This window comes from Polypterus senegalus, chromosome 13, assembly GCF_016835505.1.
Source record: "Polypterus senegalus isolate Bchr_013 chromosome 13, ASM1683550v1, whole genome shotgun sequence".
NCBI classification, from domain to species: domain Eukaryota; kingdom Metazoa; phylum Chordata; class Cladistia; order Polypteriformes; family Polypteridae; genus Polypterus; species Polypterus senegalus.
The window spans coordinates 35,137,666-35,156,142 of NC_053166.1; the positions used below are offsets into that span (position 1 = coordinate 35,137,666).

The following is an 18,477-nucleotide window of genomic DNA, read 5'->3' on the forward strand; positions in this document are numbered from 1 at the left end:
AAAATGTTATGGTCTAATGTGGTTTGTCAGGTTTTAGAATCGTCAACACTGGTGCCTGTTAGCAATCAGTCTTTGGGTCTGTACTTTCAGTTTCTTGATGCTCTTAAAATAAATAAATCTGTCTCTGTGTTCATGCTACCTTGCAGTTTTACTGTTTTGGGGTCAACGGTTTTTCATTTTTCCTTCTTTTTCATGTACTCATTTTCCTTGGAGAGATGAAATGACTAGGAGATAAGTATAGTCAAAAAAACAAGCCAAAGTCATAACCATAAGTCAAGTTAGATTTGTAAACCAATAATCAAAAAATCAGAAAAATAACAAAACTTTCGTAGCTTAGGAAAATAGCAAAATGCAAATGTAAAGCACAAACAAAGGGTTTGTTTTTCCACAAATTTGGTTAGTCCAGAAATGCTCGGGTCAACCTGTGTATTGTCATTAGTATGATAGCACAAGAAAAGTGTAACCCAGAAATTGTTGGAAAGGATTAACATGGTGATAATGGACACAAATATCTTGAAATGGCGGTGCCCGTGAGAAAACAAAAATGGCATTGTGGTAAAACGTTTAATATATTCAACTTTGTCAGGAGGATTCCAAATAAATAAGTAATGTGAATTTCAATATCCTGGAGCCGAGAACTCCAGTTAGACCCATAGGTGACCATAGATGACTGAAATCCATTCAATAATTCAAATTAACAAAACAGATTAAATCCAGCTGATTATTACAGTGTGCTTCACAATGCTTAAACAAATTCAGCCTCTGGCTGAAGAGTTGGAATGTTCTTCCTCTTTTTCCAAGGATTTCTGCCCACAATCCAAACACATGTTGTTAAGGTGATGCCAGACTAACCCAATTCAAATCAATTTAACTTATTTTTGCACAGTGATTTTAATTGAGGACAAAAAACAGCAGCACTAGAGAGAATCCAGAGAAAAGTGGCTAGGCTGATTCTGGGGCTAGGAATAAGGAGAGACTGAAGGAAATTAATGTTGATTTAAAGATGAAGTGACTGAAACGTTAAATTTATGAAAGGAATTAGTAGAGTAGGTCCCAGTTGTTATTTAACAAAAAAAAAAAATCTGCAACAAGAAAACGGGGACATGGTTGGAAACTTGTTAGTGGCAGATTTCTCACAAATGTTACAAAGTTCATGCAGAGAATCATAGACACATGGAACAAATTACCAGGTAGTGTGGTGGAAAGTAAAACTTTACAAACTTTCAAAATATCAACTTGATGTTATTTTGGACAATCTAGATGAATAAGATGGATGAGCCTGTTGGGTGGAATGCCCTGTTCTTGTCACAGTTTTTTCTAATGTTCTATTGCACATACTCAGATTGATCCAACAAGTTCACGGGTGCAATGGAAATGACATCAATGACACCAAAATAATAATAATAAACACATGGTCAAAGTAAAAACATCTTTCTCTACATCTTCAAAATTCAGGGCAGAGGGTCTAAATGTTGCATTAGGCCATATCAATATATTCAACAGGCAAGGTGTGAAATACTTTTGGTTCCAGGAGATCGGTGTTGTGAAGCTGCAGTGCTTGAAGTGGAAACAAATTACTGACGGTGTTCTGATGTAGGGGGGTCTACAAGCACCACAATACATGAGCATTTGACTGAAGAGCTTGGGGTATATTGGGTGATCAAGCAATGTGGGTATAGTGTACCAGTAAGACTGGCCTCCAAGGTGAACAACCTCTGCCATGCTAGAACTGTGGAGAAGCAGGCTGGAGTCTGGAGTTAGAGTCATACAGTATGTGACATGCAGGGCCTAATCCAAGTGTTTGTGTTACTTACCTGTGTTGGACTTGCATCCAGTTCAGGTTTATTACATTTCTGCTTCTTTAAACTGATACTGGAAAAAAAGCTTCAGAAGACAGATGGATGGAATTCCGTTCAAATCTTTTGAAGGAGTGTGCTCCCATTGAGCTCACATTATCAGTTTCTTCTGAAGGACTTGCATTCTGTCTAACCTTTTACACACAAAAATGTTCCATGGAACTGTCAGGTCCATTAAGGAAGAGCCTGTAAAGCCAGTTTCAGATCAAGAGAACTGTGCAATCTTCTTCGAAAGCCCTTCATTCTGATGAGAGCCAAACACCCAGACGGTTTTCTTCCTCCCCTCATTCCATTTGCTAACCAGCTGTTGTTGGACTGTAAATAAATGTTTATTCGAAGAGGCCAAGTGCTTCATACTTGGCATTCCTTTACCCTCTTGTCAATTCCTGCCAAAGCAAAGGCAATCATCTGCATGGTTTGATCTTTGGAAAGGATTTCAAATGACCATGTCCTATTCCTAATCTTTGTTTGCATAACACTGGATTTACAGAAGAATGGCAGTAGTGATTTTTTAAAATCCTGCACTTTGGATCAATTACATTTTTGTATATATTACCCTGGAGTGAGGTGGGGTAAGGAATTTATAGCAATAAATGGAGTTTTACTAAAATCATTAATACATTACAGGGAATAGAAATCTCTGCATATGGAGAAAAACATTTCACAAAGCAGTCAGAAAACTGTTTAACATGCTCAAAAGCTTTATGAAATATCATCCCCACAAATTCTGCACTCTGGTTTCCCACATTCAGGGAAGTCGAAGGGGTCAGCACACCCGGAGTGCAACAGATGACCCTCACCCAAGGAGAATGATTGTGTAAAGTGAAAAAATGGAAGCAATATAAAAAATCAAGTCGAGATCACCTGAAATTCCATTACTTAAGTACTTAATCAAAATTTAAGAACTTTAAATGGAAGGTTACAGTGTATTGGAAATAAGAATCATCAAGCACAAGACAGGAATTAACAGACTGCCAGTCCTTAACAGGGCACACTGAACAACAAACCACGTTGGAAGATAATTAGAATACCTGGAGAAAACACCCCACATAAACACAGGTAGAACATGAAAATTCCACATAGACAGTGACCCGCTAAAGATCTGAAAAGGCTAAATAATGCCATCAGATCTGCTAAATGAAAACACAAAAATAAACTGGAGCTTCAGTTCTCAACAAACAATAGCTCCTCTGTATAGTAAGCCATCAGTCTGTTACTAGACTCAGATATGGGGATGGATATTTGAGGAGTAAACCGCAAGACAATGATTATATTTTTATACTATGTACTTTAAAGAACCATCAACAACAAATCAAATCAAATTCATAATATATTGAACAATTATTATAAAAGTAAATTTGAATAAATTGGACTCTGCAGCCTAATAAATAAAAGGTAAAGTTCCCCTTCCGGTTAACGGAAATAGCCCAAACGTTGATAGAAATCTACGTTTTATACTTGTATGCAAAATGTGGTTGATCTAAGTGAAACCGTACTCAAGTTATCGTGTTTTCATACACACACACACACGCAGACAGACAGACATAATTCCAAAAATGGCATTTTGAGACTCAGGCAGATCTAAAATGTCGAGATTCATCGAAATCTTGACATTGAATCTTTGGATGATTACAATACTTACCCTATACTTCGTATATGAGAACTTAAAAAAGACATCCCCCAGTGCTTACTCAGATTCGTCCCTCCCTGACAAACTTAACAAGTTCTATGACAGATTTGAACAACAAAGTGCTGAATATCTACAATCGCTCTGCTCCTCCAGCTCTGAAGTGGTTTCAACACCAGCCACCACTTCACAAAAGCCTCACCCATCTTCTCCCTTTTCTACAAAGAATGGAAGCTGTTTGCAACACAGAACTGCCTAATTTTGTCTCACCTGAGACAATCAAACACTGTGCTCGGCAGCTCGCTCCCCTCTACGCAGACATCTTTACCCAGTCTGTCACACAGTGTACTGTACCTGATTGCTTTACATCTTCTGTTATTGTCCCTCTTTAGTTTGCATATTGAGCAAACAGATCTGTTGACGATGCCATCAACATGGGCCTTCATTTTGTGCTGGAACATCTGGACAGTAAAGGAACTTATACCAGAATCCTGTTTGTTCACTTCAGTTCAGCTTTTAGCACCATTGTCCCTGAACTGTTGCTAAATAAACTTCAACTAAAGAAATTAAATATCTCCCAGCCAATCCTAGTTCAGTTTTATAAAGCCATAATTGAATGTGTGATCACATTCTTCATTGTTGTCTTGTTTGGTTCAGCAACGGCACACGTCAAAAATAAATCACAAGTGTGCTGAGAAAATAATTGGCTGTACCCTTCCATCTGTTGCAGACCTGTATACATCTCGTGTCACTAACCATGTCAAAAGGATCACCACAGACTCATCTCACCCTGCTCATCACTTATTCCATAAACTCTCCTCTGGTAAACGCTTCAGGTTAATTAAAACTAAAACTAGCAGAAACCTCAATAGTTTCTTTCCCAGAGCCATAGTATCTCTCAAACCAGTAATTTAGCTTATCTTCTTTATATATTCATACGTGGTGTCATATACTTATTAAGGTATGTGTGTATAGTATATGTACATGTAAGGGTGTGCACTTGCATACACACTACACACTTCCACTTTCACTTGCACATCTCCTTTATAATTGTATTATTCTGCAAACGTTTAACTTATGCTATTTATGTTATTTGCATGTGATGCCGTGTTCTGTTTTAAGCAGCTTCAAATCTACCAAGTCAAATTCCTGTACATTAAGTACCTGCAAATAAAAGTTGTACCACTCCTAAAGCCGACGTGATTATAATATACGCTGCCATCATAGAGCGGCAGCAAAGAAAGAAAAAATAAATAATCCAGGGCGCAAACGACCAACACTACTTTCTTACTACACCACCCCGAGTACAGAAACACACCAGTGAATGCAGATTTAAGTTAAAAATAGAATATTGGAAGAAATGTGAATTTCCCCTTGGGATTAATAAAGTATCTATCTATCTATCTATCTATCTATCTATCTATCTATCTAAATTACACACACTTAACAAAACACACTTTCGGTCCTCTCCCGAATACATTCACCTGACATTTTCCATGTGGGGTCAATCTCTTTCCTTCTTGCCTTTTCCTTTTATAGTGTCTCTTTCTCTCTTGACTCTCCCTTTTCCCACCCCCCATGTTGGCTCCTCCTTGTATAGTCTGTTGGGCCCTCCAAGCCAGGTGCTCTGCTCCCTATGTACCATTGGCTGGCCTTGCAAATTACGCCATTCCACCATTATCAGGATTGGGAAAAGGTACAAACTCACGGTGACACACTCACATATTCCAGACGACTGTTACAAAGTGATTCTGATTTCGAAACCAGATGAAACTACAAGCCACTAGCACCAAACACTATGCCACTATGCTGCCATATGTAAAGTCCACTTTCTCAAGTTTTTCTCCGTTCCTTCTTGTGAAGATGCCTTCTTCTAACTTACTGTATTTCCAAATTCAAGACTCAATGAGCACTTGCCAAGGAGAAACCTTTAAAATACACCCAAAGATGCGGAATCACTCTCAGAGTTACAGATGTCTTGTAAAACGTCTGCATCTGTGTCATCTCGTGACTTTCTAAGGACTTTATAACTTCTCCCCGTGGCTATTTATGAGGAAATATTTTCCCCAAATGGCAATTTTCTGGATGCCTGCTATCTTAAATGAATACTCCACCCAAAAATGATTTTTTTTTCATATGTTACTTAGTCTATGTAGTTTGTAGTGATGGCCAATAAAAAATATGATTTTATGAAGAATGAAATAAACGGGTTTATGATGTAATAGAACCTGATGGTGACCAAATGCTGTACATTGGCAAATGATATAATGTCCATATAAAAAGAAAAAAAAATTCTTATATTACTCGTGTTGCATAATCTACATATCTGCTGTCCAATTGTATGCTGAAAACATGCAAAACACATGCATTATTTGCTAAAATGTTATTAGCAGTTACTTCTGGAAAAAGCCATACCACCTATCTAGGACCATAGAAAGAGCTACATCTGGGCACCACCTGCAGTGGTAGAGCACAATGTTCCCTTGTGGCCCCTGTCTAGTCAAATTCTATAATGTGCAGTGAGACATTAATTGTTTTGAGTCAACAACATTGGTTAGCTGTGGCATGAAGCAGGACTTTCAGGATACACATTCCATGTGCTGTGTTTCTCATAAAGCAGGCATCACCTTAAGTTTCAACAAGAACATAGGGACACAGTTAGAAACTTGATAAGGTCAGATTTTGCAGAAATGTTAGAATGTTTTTCTTAATGCAAAGAACTATAGACACTTGGAATGAATTACCAGGTAGTTTGGTAAAGAGTAGGACGTAAGGATCTTCAAATCTTGATTTGACGTCATGTTGGACAAATTATGTGAATAGGATGGATGAGCTTGTTGCACTGAATGGCCTGGTCTTGTTGCAGCTGCACTAATGTTCTAATATATTTCTTCTCAGGATATTTTGTTTGTGACTTCGTTTTGTGTAATGTTTAACATGAATGAACTTTATAACAAATTACAGTAAGCAGAAATCTACTTTGAACTTCTTTATGCCTGTACTTGTACTCATACTTTTAAGGGCCAGTTTATACTTCATGCTCAGAACACTAGTGTTCATTTGACACATCCTCTGAGCACATCTTCAGAAATTAATGTGACGCGTGCATAAGTTGCAGTACCAGCAAAGAGTCAGGAGGCGCAGTCTGTTCAACTTGGAACATGACATCAGAGTCTGTGTTTACTATCAATATGTGACAGAAAACCGCATTGAGGATCATCAGGGATCGATGTGCGTGCTTCAATGTTTCATGAATGCAAAATGCCGACATACAAATGCATTCTTCTTGCTTTTACATTCAAGCATCGCATATTCCCCAATGTAATGACACGATACACTTTAAAGGTTTCACATACCATCTGTGTGCCGTCTTTTTTTTTTTTTTTTGCACCTTCGCAACAGCATCAGAAAGTACGGCAGAGTATTTGAGCCACAGAGAAAAATATTTGGGACACAGTGAAAAGCTCTATTTTGTGATTAAAGTGGAAATTTCAGCTTAAATCTCAAAATCTCCACTTTAAATTCGTAGTTTATTTTTAAACATCATCTTAAAACCAATCCAGTTATTAATCTCTATGTGCTTCTGGGGATTCCTCCTGAACAAACAGCAGCATTAAGCAGCAATAGATCACTACACAGAACACATTACATTTATGATATTCCAACTCTCTGCACATTTAGAATACTTAGATTTACACTTGATATCGCTTTCATGATGGAAATGCAGTTTGTATGTTGCATTTTACAGATAATTTAAGAATTTAAATTATCATTTAAATAATAAATACTGTTAATAATTACACATATGGGGGTGGCACAGTGGTGGAGCGGTAGGAATCACGTCCCTGGTATTCCCTGCCTGGAGTTTGCATGTTTTCTTTGTGAATTTCCGCATTGTGCTCCGTTTTCCTTCCAAAGATATGAAGGTTTGGGGATCTGGTGATGCTAATATGACGCTAGTGTATGTGAGTGCTTGTATTCACCTTGCGATGAGCTGATGCCCCATCCAGGGATTGTTTCTGCCTCATGCCCAATGTTAGCTGGAATAGGCACATCCCTGGATTGATGGATGTAATCATTAAACATCCATCCTTTTCAGAGTCCTTGGGATTTAATGAATGTTTCAGGCAATTCACTGCCACCTGGTGGAATCTTCCAGATTTATGCGAAGTACACGTGCAAGTATAAACAATACACCGCTTGTGTAGCAGTAGCGTCCACTGGAAAACGCGTCACGTCGCATGAAGTATAAACCCAGCCCTATTTAAAATGTTGTCACTGACGGGTGTTTATAAGAGTCTAAGGAGCTTGATGTTATAGACACATGCACCTGCTCATTTGGTATGCTACTGTATGGGTGAACTTGCAGTGTGCTGTGGTGTCCTAGTAAAACTCTAATACCAATGCTTCCTAAAAGAAAATCAATTGAACTTTTGAAGCAAATGGATTCCTACACATAATAGGTTATAGCTTATCATCTTATCTTCTAATGCATACTGCCTGTTCAAAGCAATACCTCTAACATTGTTATAAACACCAAAGTACCGTGTTCAAAGTTGCTTTTTCTTTTTACTGACCAAAACACTTCAGAATGAATTGGGAGGGATAACAGAAGCTGACAAATATTTAGTCTTTTTACAGGGTAGGGTCAGGAAACATGACTGCCAAAGTTCAAAACCCAAAACAGAGACTGAAGTCAGTTTAACAAGAAAATGGTCTTAACACTAACATAGTTTCTTACCCATCCAATCTCCATCCCAGTTTCATGCCTCTAATTCTCCTTATATTCTTTGCAGTATTTTTTAGAATGAGATTCTACAGTACACTCACCTAAAGGATTATTAGGAACACCATACTAATACGGTGTTTGACCCCCTTTCGCCTTCAGAACTGCCTTAATTCTACGTGGCATTGATTCAACAAGGTGCTGAAAGCATTCTTTAGAAATGTTGGCCCATATTGATAGGATAGCATCTTGCAGTTGATGGAGATTTGTGGGATGCACATCCAGGGCACGAAGCTCCCGTTCCACCACATCCCAAAGATGCTCTATTGGGTTGAGATGTGGTGACTGTGGGGCCATTTTAGTACATTGAACACATTGTCATGTTCAAGAAACCAATTTGAAATGATTCGAGCTTTGTGACATGGTGCATTATCCTGCTGGAAGTAGCCATCAGAGGATGGGTACATGGTGGTCATGAAGGGATGGACATGGTCAGAAACAATGCTCAGGTAGCCCGTGGCATTTAAACGATGCCCAATTGGCACTAAGGGGCCTAAAGTATGCCAAGAAAACATCCCCCACACCATTACACCACCACCACCAGCCTGCACAGTGGTAACAAGGCATGATGGATCCATGTTCTCATTCTGTTTACGCCAAATTCTGACTCTACCATTTGAATGTCTCAACAGAAATCAAGACTCATCAGACCAGGCAACATTTTTCCAGTCTTCAACTGTCCAATTTTGGTGAGCTCGTGCAAGTTGTAGCCTCTTTTTCCTATTTGTAGTGGAGATGAGTGGCACCCGGTGGGGTCTTCTGCTGTTGTAGCCAATCCACCTCAAGGTTGTGCGTGTTGTGGCTTCACAAATGCTTTGCTGCATACCTCGGTTGTAACGAGTGGTTATTTCAGTCAAAGTTGCTCTTCTATCAGCTTGAATCAGTTGGCCCATTCTCCTCTAACCTCTAGCATCAACAATGCATTTTTGCCCACAGGACTGCAGCATATTGGATGTTTTTCCCTTTTCACACCATCTTTGTAAACCCTAGAAATGGTTGTGCGTGAAAATCCCAGTAACTGAGCAGATTGTGAAATACCCAGACCGGCCCGTCTGGCACCAACAACCATGCCACGCTCAAAATTGCTCAAATCACCTTTCTTTCCCATTCTGACATTCAGTTTGGAGTTCAGGAGATTGTCTTGATCAGGACCACACCCCTAAATGCATTGAAGCAACTGCCATGTGATTGGTTGATTAGATAATTGCATTAATGAGAAATTGAACAGGTGTTCCTAATAATCCTTTAGGTGAGTGTATGTGCCACCATTATAATGATCTCAGATATTTATAAATCATTTGTGCTTGTTCTAGCGATTCATCATGACTATTGTATATTGATTATGACTTTTGAAGTACAGAGAATCTAAATCTGAGGTTTGTTTGTGTTTTTATCCTTCTAATAAAGTTGAATATATGTTTACATCCCACCGCAATGACATTTGGCTTTGTCACAGGCACCGCCACTCTGAACATTGCGTTGAATGTTTCCATTGAAACCTGTTTCTGAATTCTCCCAGGTTGCTCTTGTTAGTGTCATCAAACAAACAACATTCTTTTCAATTGCAGTGTATAAGAACTTGATTAATTCCTTGCGTAAATCTCCAATTACCATTTGATTTCCCAGTTACGATCCCTTGCTCTCATGTTTTGAATTTTTGATTTATGCTTATGGCTTTGATGAAAGATTTCTTTGATTCCTGGTTATGATTTTGGCCTGTTACTTGATTATTGAATATACTGGCAATTTCCATGTGTTGTCCTCTGTCTCTCTTTAGACAGAAGCACCATCTTAAATAGGTGGAGTATGATGCAACAGAATGTCACAGGACCAGCATCACAAAAAGAAACATAGCTGCAACTATACAAAGATAGTCACAAAATGGTGGCAATTGTAAAAAATAAAAACAGAAAACAAAATGCCATTATCATAATAATGCTAAAATTAATAAAACAATTTAAATAAGCATACAAAAATTCCAAAAATTAAATGAATTGGATAAGGAATATGAAAAACATTGATTTATCACAAATATAATTTTCATACACTCCAACCCTCACACAGAGAGACTTCCCACCCCTCTTGGAATGCTGAATGTCCATTCAGTGAAGCATTGTGAGGAACTGCTAAAATGATATTTGATGAGTTACTGAATGTTCCAAAATCTGCAACGTTCTGTTTAAAACTGGAGAGCACGTAGGTCAGAGTTCACTAAGTGTCTCCCTGCAGTGTTCATTGCATATTTTAACCATTTCTTTTCTGTCTTTCTTCTTTTCCTTTCCCTCTGGTTGTCCTCCCTCTCACTACACTCCTTGGATTTCTACTTTTCTCTCCATCTCCACTTCAGCGGCTGTTCTTCTGCCTCCAAATTCCTCCTCTGGTTCTGCAACACCAGGCCTGTCCCAGTCTAAGCCAGGGCGGCACACCGTGTAAGTGAGTTTGCTTCCCTCTCTTTCTTTCTCTATGTTAGTCTTTGAGTTACTGTGTCTAACATCAGTCTGACTGCCTCAAGAAGAACAGTGGAGGTGCACAATGTATGACCCAGACAGCCTAAGAACTTCATGAATCACTTAGCCTTGCTCCTTAACCCATTTGCCTTGTTCTTTTTACAACCTTTACTGCTACAATAAATAAAGCAAGTTATGAACCACGTAAGTTAAGTTAAGGAAAACTGAACAAATGTCAGGATGGGAGATGCTCTATTTTGAAAATTTAGGAAGATCGAAAGTAGCAACAACCAGCAAATGGAAGCTAACTCCCAAATCACTACAGTGACAGAGAGACTCAACAGCATTAATTTTTAAAATGAGACTAGTCCATAGACAAAATGGCAAATTCTCTTTCCATGATCGAGTTGTTTTTGGGTTAAGTTTGATTTTTACAAGGTTACAGCAAAGAAAGAGCCCAATATGAAACATGAAATTTGTAATCATTCTCATGTTAAAAGCATTCACTCTGACACACTACAAAACTAGAACTATCTCACGAAGTTAGAACATTACAACGATTTTGATGAGAACAGGTCATTTAGCCCAATAAACCTCATGGATGTTATTCTTTCATTTTCTCCAAAATTACATCAGCCTGAGTTCCGAAAATTCCTAATGTCCTAATATCTGCCACACTACTTGATAACTTATTCTGTGAATATTTTGATCTCAGTGTGAATTAAAACTATGAAAAATCTACCCTAAACAAGTTTCTATGTCCCCATGTTCTTATTAAAGAAATGACTATTCACTTGAAAAACGATTTATATTAAATCGAGAATTTTTCATGCACACAAATTGATATAATCATAAACAGTAGAAAAACAGATAACCAAAGCTGAAATATCAGTAACTGCAGTGTTCACAAGCCCATGCAGTCATTAATGCCTGTTACAGTGCTGTATGGCTGCAGGTCACAATGTAAATCTCTTCTGAGCTGTAACAAAGTTGTGAATGCAGAATAAAATTGAATGTTTATCATGGAACTGAAGAGCCTTTAACACATTTGGTTTTATATGAAACTTTAACTGTGTACCTTATGGTAACGTTTATTTATGTAGCACCAAGAATTTTAAATGCACATCTGTATATAGTGCCTTACAAAAGTGTTCAGTCCTTTGACTACTTCTTTAATATTACTGAATAACTGAATGTTTGTTGTCTGTGTGTGTTGTCATGGTAGGGACCAAAGATAACCCTACTTTCCCTTTTAGACTCTTTATTACGTAGATCATATCAGAATGTCCTAAGTCGCCCGCTCTTACCGCACTGTCAGGTACTGTAGTCAACACTTCCCCCTTTCTTTTATGTCTGTTTCCCCAGGCAATTAGTACCAGAACAGGCAGGAGAGAAAGTTACAAATGTATTCATTCACTATAGATAATATGCCCAAAATATAAGCAGAATACAATGCTTCTGACAAAACAATACCAATATAACATGGTTCATATTAAGCATCAAATATGCTTGGATTATCAAGTGGCTCTCTGTCTTAATATGTTAATTAGTTTTTAAGCTGCAATTGCATATTCTTCAGCATGGCTTACAGATTGATTGAGAGAGATGGCATCTCCTAAGGATGGAGAATGGCAGAGAGAGCAGCATGCCTTTGCAGACTTCATTTATCCCAGCCTTGGCACACCTCTTGGACTAGTGGGTGTGTGATTCTGGCCCCCAGTCTAGTGCTGGTCATTCAGCAGTCTGTTCCTGCTTGTTCTGATTTGGTATTTTCAGCTAAAGACTAAACAACTTCATGTAAAATTCTTATCATATACTGCTAAATTGTAAATGTCCCCAAGCAAGGACTGGATAATACAGCATTTTAAAATAAAATATTGTTAGACATTGACTCCTCTGCCAGGGTAAACATTTTAAAATTAGATATTGTCAGATATTAATAATAATTTTAAAAAATTAACCTATATATCAGATATTACTCTCTGTTACACTGTGATATTATTTCAATGCACAGAAACACAACATTGGCTTGTTTTATTTTATTTTTTTAATGGGGCAGCAGTTTATATTAGAAAAAAACAATTTTAATTGAAATAAGGGTGGCACGGTGGCGCAGTGGTAGCGCTGCTGCCTCGCAGTTAGGAGACCCGGGTTCGCTTCCCGGGTCCTCCCTGCGTGGAGTTTGCATGTTCTCCCCGTGTCTGTGTGGGTTTCCTCCCACAATCCAAAGACATGCAGGTTAGGTGGACTGGTGATTCTAAATTGGCGCTTGTGTGTGTCCTGTGGTGCGTTGGCACCCTGCCCAGGATTGGTTCCTGTGTTGGCTGGGATTGGCTCCAGCGTGACCCTGTGTTCGGATTCAGCGGGTTAGAAAATGGATGGATAATTGAAATAATATTTTAAATATGAAATTTTCTAAGCTCATCCCCTACAGACATGAAGGCTCATCTTACAGGGATTCACCCAGAGCTAAATTTATAAAATGTGCTAATGTGTGTGTTATGCACAAGCAAGCACTGTATTCCTAGCAATATTTTGCAGACTACTGAGATACTTGAAAGCCATTTCTTTAACTAAAGAAAATGTAAGCAGGATGGTCTGGACCATTGATGGCTGGATGTTTTCTCGGGTAATTTTAATACCATTATGAGTCTTGTATCCTGAAGGGCTTTTATTCGTAGTATTTTATTGCTGTGTTTTCTTGTTCCTTTCTTAACCATTTTGTGGCAGTGTACTTGTTAATCTGCATTCAGCCCTGCAAGTAGGTCTTCTAAATTGCAGGGGACATTTGGGGATTGGTGGCTGAGGCACTGTCACTGTACTACAATGTTCCAGTGGGTGGTCCCAATCCAGGTGGTTCATCGTGTGATGGGTGCGGCAACACGCTATCAGTGCATGCTCTCAACATTTCAGTACAGTACTCTCTGGGCACAGTATATAATAAAGGTTGATTGACAGACACAAGGTGGCCTTTGTTACTAGACTACATGTTCAAAGTTGCATTGTCTTCACATTCAGTGCTTTCACCAATTAAGTTTTTACTTACATAGCAAGGGCATCTGTACCTCATAAAGTGGTCACTCAGTATAATTTTCATTCATCCATTTCTGAACCTTGTTTTTCCATTTCAGGATTGCATGGAGATAGCATTACTAGGCAGAAGTAAGGGATTATCCCTAGAAGGTATGCCAGTTCATTGCAGTGTCTACTCACTCTGAAAACAACACTTGTTAACAGTCTTGGGTCTCGAATGAACTAAACACATACACCAATGATTCCCTTTTGAAATCTGGCTGAAATAGTCACAGCTTAGAAAGGTGACATTTTTCTAAAATGATATATTCTATACACTGGGCCTCTGTTCTGTATTGGGAGGTCAGATCAGTGCGAATTTCAAATCAGCAGGTCAGTGCTGTTTATCTCACAAAGTGACGCAGATAGTGAATGTGCATCACCCGCTCTTCTGATTAGCACAGGGAGGATTGAATGTTGCCTGCAAATAAACTGGCATCCCACTGGTGTTAGCACCTCATTATCTGTAGCACCAATGCTTAGTGTTGTCCTCTGAAGGTCGTTATCTGCTAAAAAGCAGAGACGTGTCTTTGAAAACTAAAGAAGACTCTGCGCTTAAGTTCTGATCTACTAGAAAAAATGAGTCAAAGAGATGTAATCATCACGTTGGAAAAAGGCTGTTGCTTCTGCAGTTTTTAAAACTAATTTCTGTAATGTGCTGGATGACACTAAACATTTTATTCGTCTTTGTAGTAAGAAAATTTTCATTTCTTTAATCTTTTTGGCCTGTGGTTTGAAGTAGAAAATGAAATTAGCTATATGCCTTTAAAATGCTCTCAGTTTTTCAAAATTGTAATGAAGAAAGCAATGCACCTTGCCTGATATGTAGTTCCTTTCCTATCTATCTATCTATCTATCTATCTATCTATCTATCTATCTATCTATCTATCTATCTATCTATCTATCTATCTATCTGTCATGAATTGTCCAATTTGCTTGGACCCAGTCAGGGTCACTGACTACTGGAGTTAATTCCAGTTACTCAGAGTAGCAAGGACTATATGAAAACACAGTATGCAAACTTAAACTAGCAAATAGTAATATTCTTGTTTTGTTTTCAAGCCTCCAAGATCCAAAAGAATTAAAAGATAAAACAAAAAATAACAAAACAGATCTCATCTCAGAACATCTGTGGTGCAGATGGCAGCGCCATTTCCAGAGCTATAAGCATCCTGATTGTCATAGCTCTTTGAATGGTACTGCCATATGTACTTAAATACCTGCAAGTGATGAAATGTTTTCTGCCTGCCTGTTGTTCACTGACACTCAGAAACACCGTTGCTATCTTTCTGTTTTACTAGCATCATCATCATTTACATCTACGTGGGCTTCATCTGAATTTAATTTTTTGGTATTCCTCTACTTGTGTCTCTTGTTTAAGGCTAGCAAAGCAAAATTAATATTTCAAAACACTGAAATGTTTCTGCATTATAGAAGATCACCTGTATATTTTGAATGTCACATCTGTTCTTTAGTTTGAGTGTGCTGTACATTTTTGAATCCCTGATACATTCAGCGTTCCAGAAAATATTATTGTTGTGTAACATTATGTTCAGTATGATGAGTGCTATATACAATAAAAAAGCTAATTGAATGAATGATTTTTGGCAAATGCAAAAGCATATATTTTTTAAAAGAGGTGGCATGGAGGTTAGGATTGCAACCTTACAGCTCAAAGAGTTCTAATCCCAGGCTTGGCCACAGTCTGTGTGGATTTTGCACATTCTCCTGGTACTCCAGTTTTCCCCCCAAAGATGGTCTCTTTAGGTTAATTGGTGTCTCACGTGACTGCAGTCTTGCTATCAACTGCCACTCCACCAAGGGTCAGCTCCTGCCTTTTCCCTGATCTTCCAAAAGTTTGTTATGGGCCCTATATTCCCGAAATGAACAGAGTGAATGCTGATAATGAATAGTAGGTTATATTAAAAAGCCCCAAACAGAATATGTAAAACTAAAGTGCTTTTTGATTTATCATGCTTCACTGTAAAAGAGAAATGCACAAAATTAAGTGGGGAAGCCATTCATTTGTTTTTAATTAGGTGATCCCGGTGTCTGACACATCCATCAATACATTTATTGACCTTATTTTCTTTTGCAGTGTTGATGTGAGCTCCAGTCGAAAATCCTCTTGTTTAATAGTCAGTCTTCCTCCTCTCTCACTCTCTCTGTCCCCTTCAATTCAAAGTTTATTGTCCTGTGTGTGTAATGTATAGTGTACATAATTCAATGAAATTCTTACTTGCATATCTCCACAGAACAGTTCATGATAGATAGATAGATAGATAGATAGATAGATAGATAGATAGATAGATAGATAGATAGATAGATAGATAGATGTGTACGGCACTATATGATAGATAGATAGATAGATAGATAAACCATTTTTTTGCAAGGGAAAATGTTTTACAGGATATCAATAAACAAATAAATATTATTATATTACAACAAACAATAACCCTTTCTCAAATACACATGAGAATGACTAAAAGTAAAGAAAACTAAAAAGAAAACATCTGACTTGGCATTCCCAGTGAGGCATTATGCAGACGTATTTCTGTTGGCACAAAGGAGTGCCCATAGTGTTTCTTGAAACACTTCTGCTGAATAATTTGTTGGCTGAAAGTTCTCTTTGTTAGTGTGGAAGGAAGAGGATGTGCAGCATTGTTCATAGTGGCACTAACCCTAACCCTAATTTTTTCTTCTTTATCTTTTGTCTTCATTATCTTCTTCACTTCTTCCTCTGTGGGGTTGAGAGTGCATCCCATAACTGAGTGTGGCCTTTTTAATTAGCTTGTTCATGTGGTGGGCCTCTTTTGAAACAATGATACCAGCCCAAATACCTCAGGATGGAAAACTCCTTTGAAACTGTGGTAACACTTTAGTTTGGATACTGCAAAAATGCATCGATTACTTATGTACTCTTTTGTAACAAGGCTTATTTTGATCTTCATAACACTTATAAAGCATCAGCAGATAGGTTATTCATCTCTGTGCAGTGTGACATATGGACATGATGGTAAATTAATGTTACTAATGTTAATGTGAAGAATTATTATAATATTATATTTTCCCATTGCGGGTTGGATGGATGGATGAAATAAATGTAGCTTTTTACAAAACCTCAAGTTGTATCACAACAAACAACAACAACCTTCTTCAAATATACTTAATAATCACAAAAATTAAGAAAAAAACTTCCGACTTGGCTAAAGATATCAGAGCAGCCAAAGCAAGGCATTACAAAGACATACTGCTGTTGGTATGAAGGAGCCTCAGTAGCATTTCTTTACACACATCTAGTGAAAAACAGGTGACAGGTACCCAATAATGGTGTTTCAGGGAGATTATGTGCAGCATTGTTCATAATGGCAGTACTTTCTGCTTTTATTCTCTCCTCCAGCATGTCCCAAGTGTGTCCTATAACTGAGTCTTAACTTTGAATTAGCTTATTGATTTAGTGGGCCTCTCTTGAAGTGATATTACCAGCCCAGTACACCACAGTACAGAAAATCTCACCAGCTATCAGAGTTATAAAACATGTTAAAGGCATCACTACACACATTAAAGAAATGCAGTCTTCCAAGAAAAAGTCTGCTCTGCCTTTTCTTCTATAGTTCCTCTGTATTACAAGACCAATCCAGCCTATCATTGATGTGGACACCCAAATACTTGTAGCATGCATCACCTCCATGTCTGCTCCCTGAATAGTGACTGGGCACTCATTGGTGTGATGAAAGCCAATTACTAGTTTCTTAATTTTGCCGATGTAATTATTTTGCAGTTAATTATTTTTGCACCAAGAAACAAAATGTACCGCCTGACTCCTCTGCTCTGTCTCATTCCCTTTGTCAATGCACCCAGTGCAGTGCAGAATCATCAGAAAATTGACCTGGGGTCATATTTATAGTCGGAGGTGCACAGGGTGTAGATTAAGGGAGATCGCACTGTTCCTTGTGCTTCTCCAGTGTTGATCACACAGTCCTTGAATCTCACAGACTGTGGTCTGTCTGACAGATAGTTTACTGTCCACAACACCACAGGCGCATCCACCTGCATATCATTGAGCTTACCGCTTAAGAAGGGCAGACGGTTCCTTTAATCAGATTGGCTGGCCCAGCACTGACTCAGCTGTAGAATGGCCAATAGCGGGGAGGCAGCTGGTTGGCTGAGGTGAATTGTTTGTGTGATTACTTTTCTACAATCTGGTTGTGGTTCTTCAATTAGCTGACTGGCTGATATTGTTGTTTTTCATTTACTTTAATTAGTCTCTACTTTGTTTTTAATGCATTTAAACAAATCTTTATCCTCATATGGGACAGTTCTGTATTTAGTGAGTAGTATAATCTTTCCTTGCCTATCGCCTTGCAGTTTGTACTGCTGTCTTATATTTCTGAACTGGCAATGATCGATTAGCCATCTAGCTCTGTGAAGAGGATTACTTGTCTTCTGTTTTGTGTGTTGTATTTACCCCATTTTCATTTTTATTTACCCCATTACATACCCAATCTACCAGGTTAGTCAAGGATGGGGTGCTGTCAAAAACAGGGACTGTTAAAGCCCATTAAGGCATTCCATGTGTGAATTTGGGCTATGCAAGAAACAAAATGTTGTCTTTGTTAAGATGGATAGCTGGATGGTGTTGAAGCTGCTAGAGAAATCAAAAAACATAATATTTACAGGACTGCCATC

The 18,477-nt window shown here is 38.2% G+C and overlaps 1 protein-coding gene across 3 annotated transcripts in view; it reads left to right on the forward strand.

Moving 5' to 3' along the window:
- The window catches only part of htr4 (5-hydroxytryptamine receptor 4), a 485,679-nt gene that overhangs the window by 359,131 nt on the left and 108,071 nt on the right, over nucleotides 1-18,477 (forward strand). Inside the window, exon 8 of one of the 3 annotated variants that reach the window (XM_039775643.1) lies at nucleotides 10,617-10,702. The exons of 1 other annotated variant lie outside the window; for it this stretch is intronic. In XM_039775643.1, coding sequence (XP_039631577.1) covers nucleotides 10,617-10,680 — 64 coding nt within the window. In that variant the 3' untranslated portion in view covers nucleotides 10,681-10,702. The remainder of the gene's footprint in view (nucleotides 1-10,616; nucleotides 10,703-18,477) is intronic. One more of the 3 variants, XM_039775642.1, reaches the window with a different exon arrangement.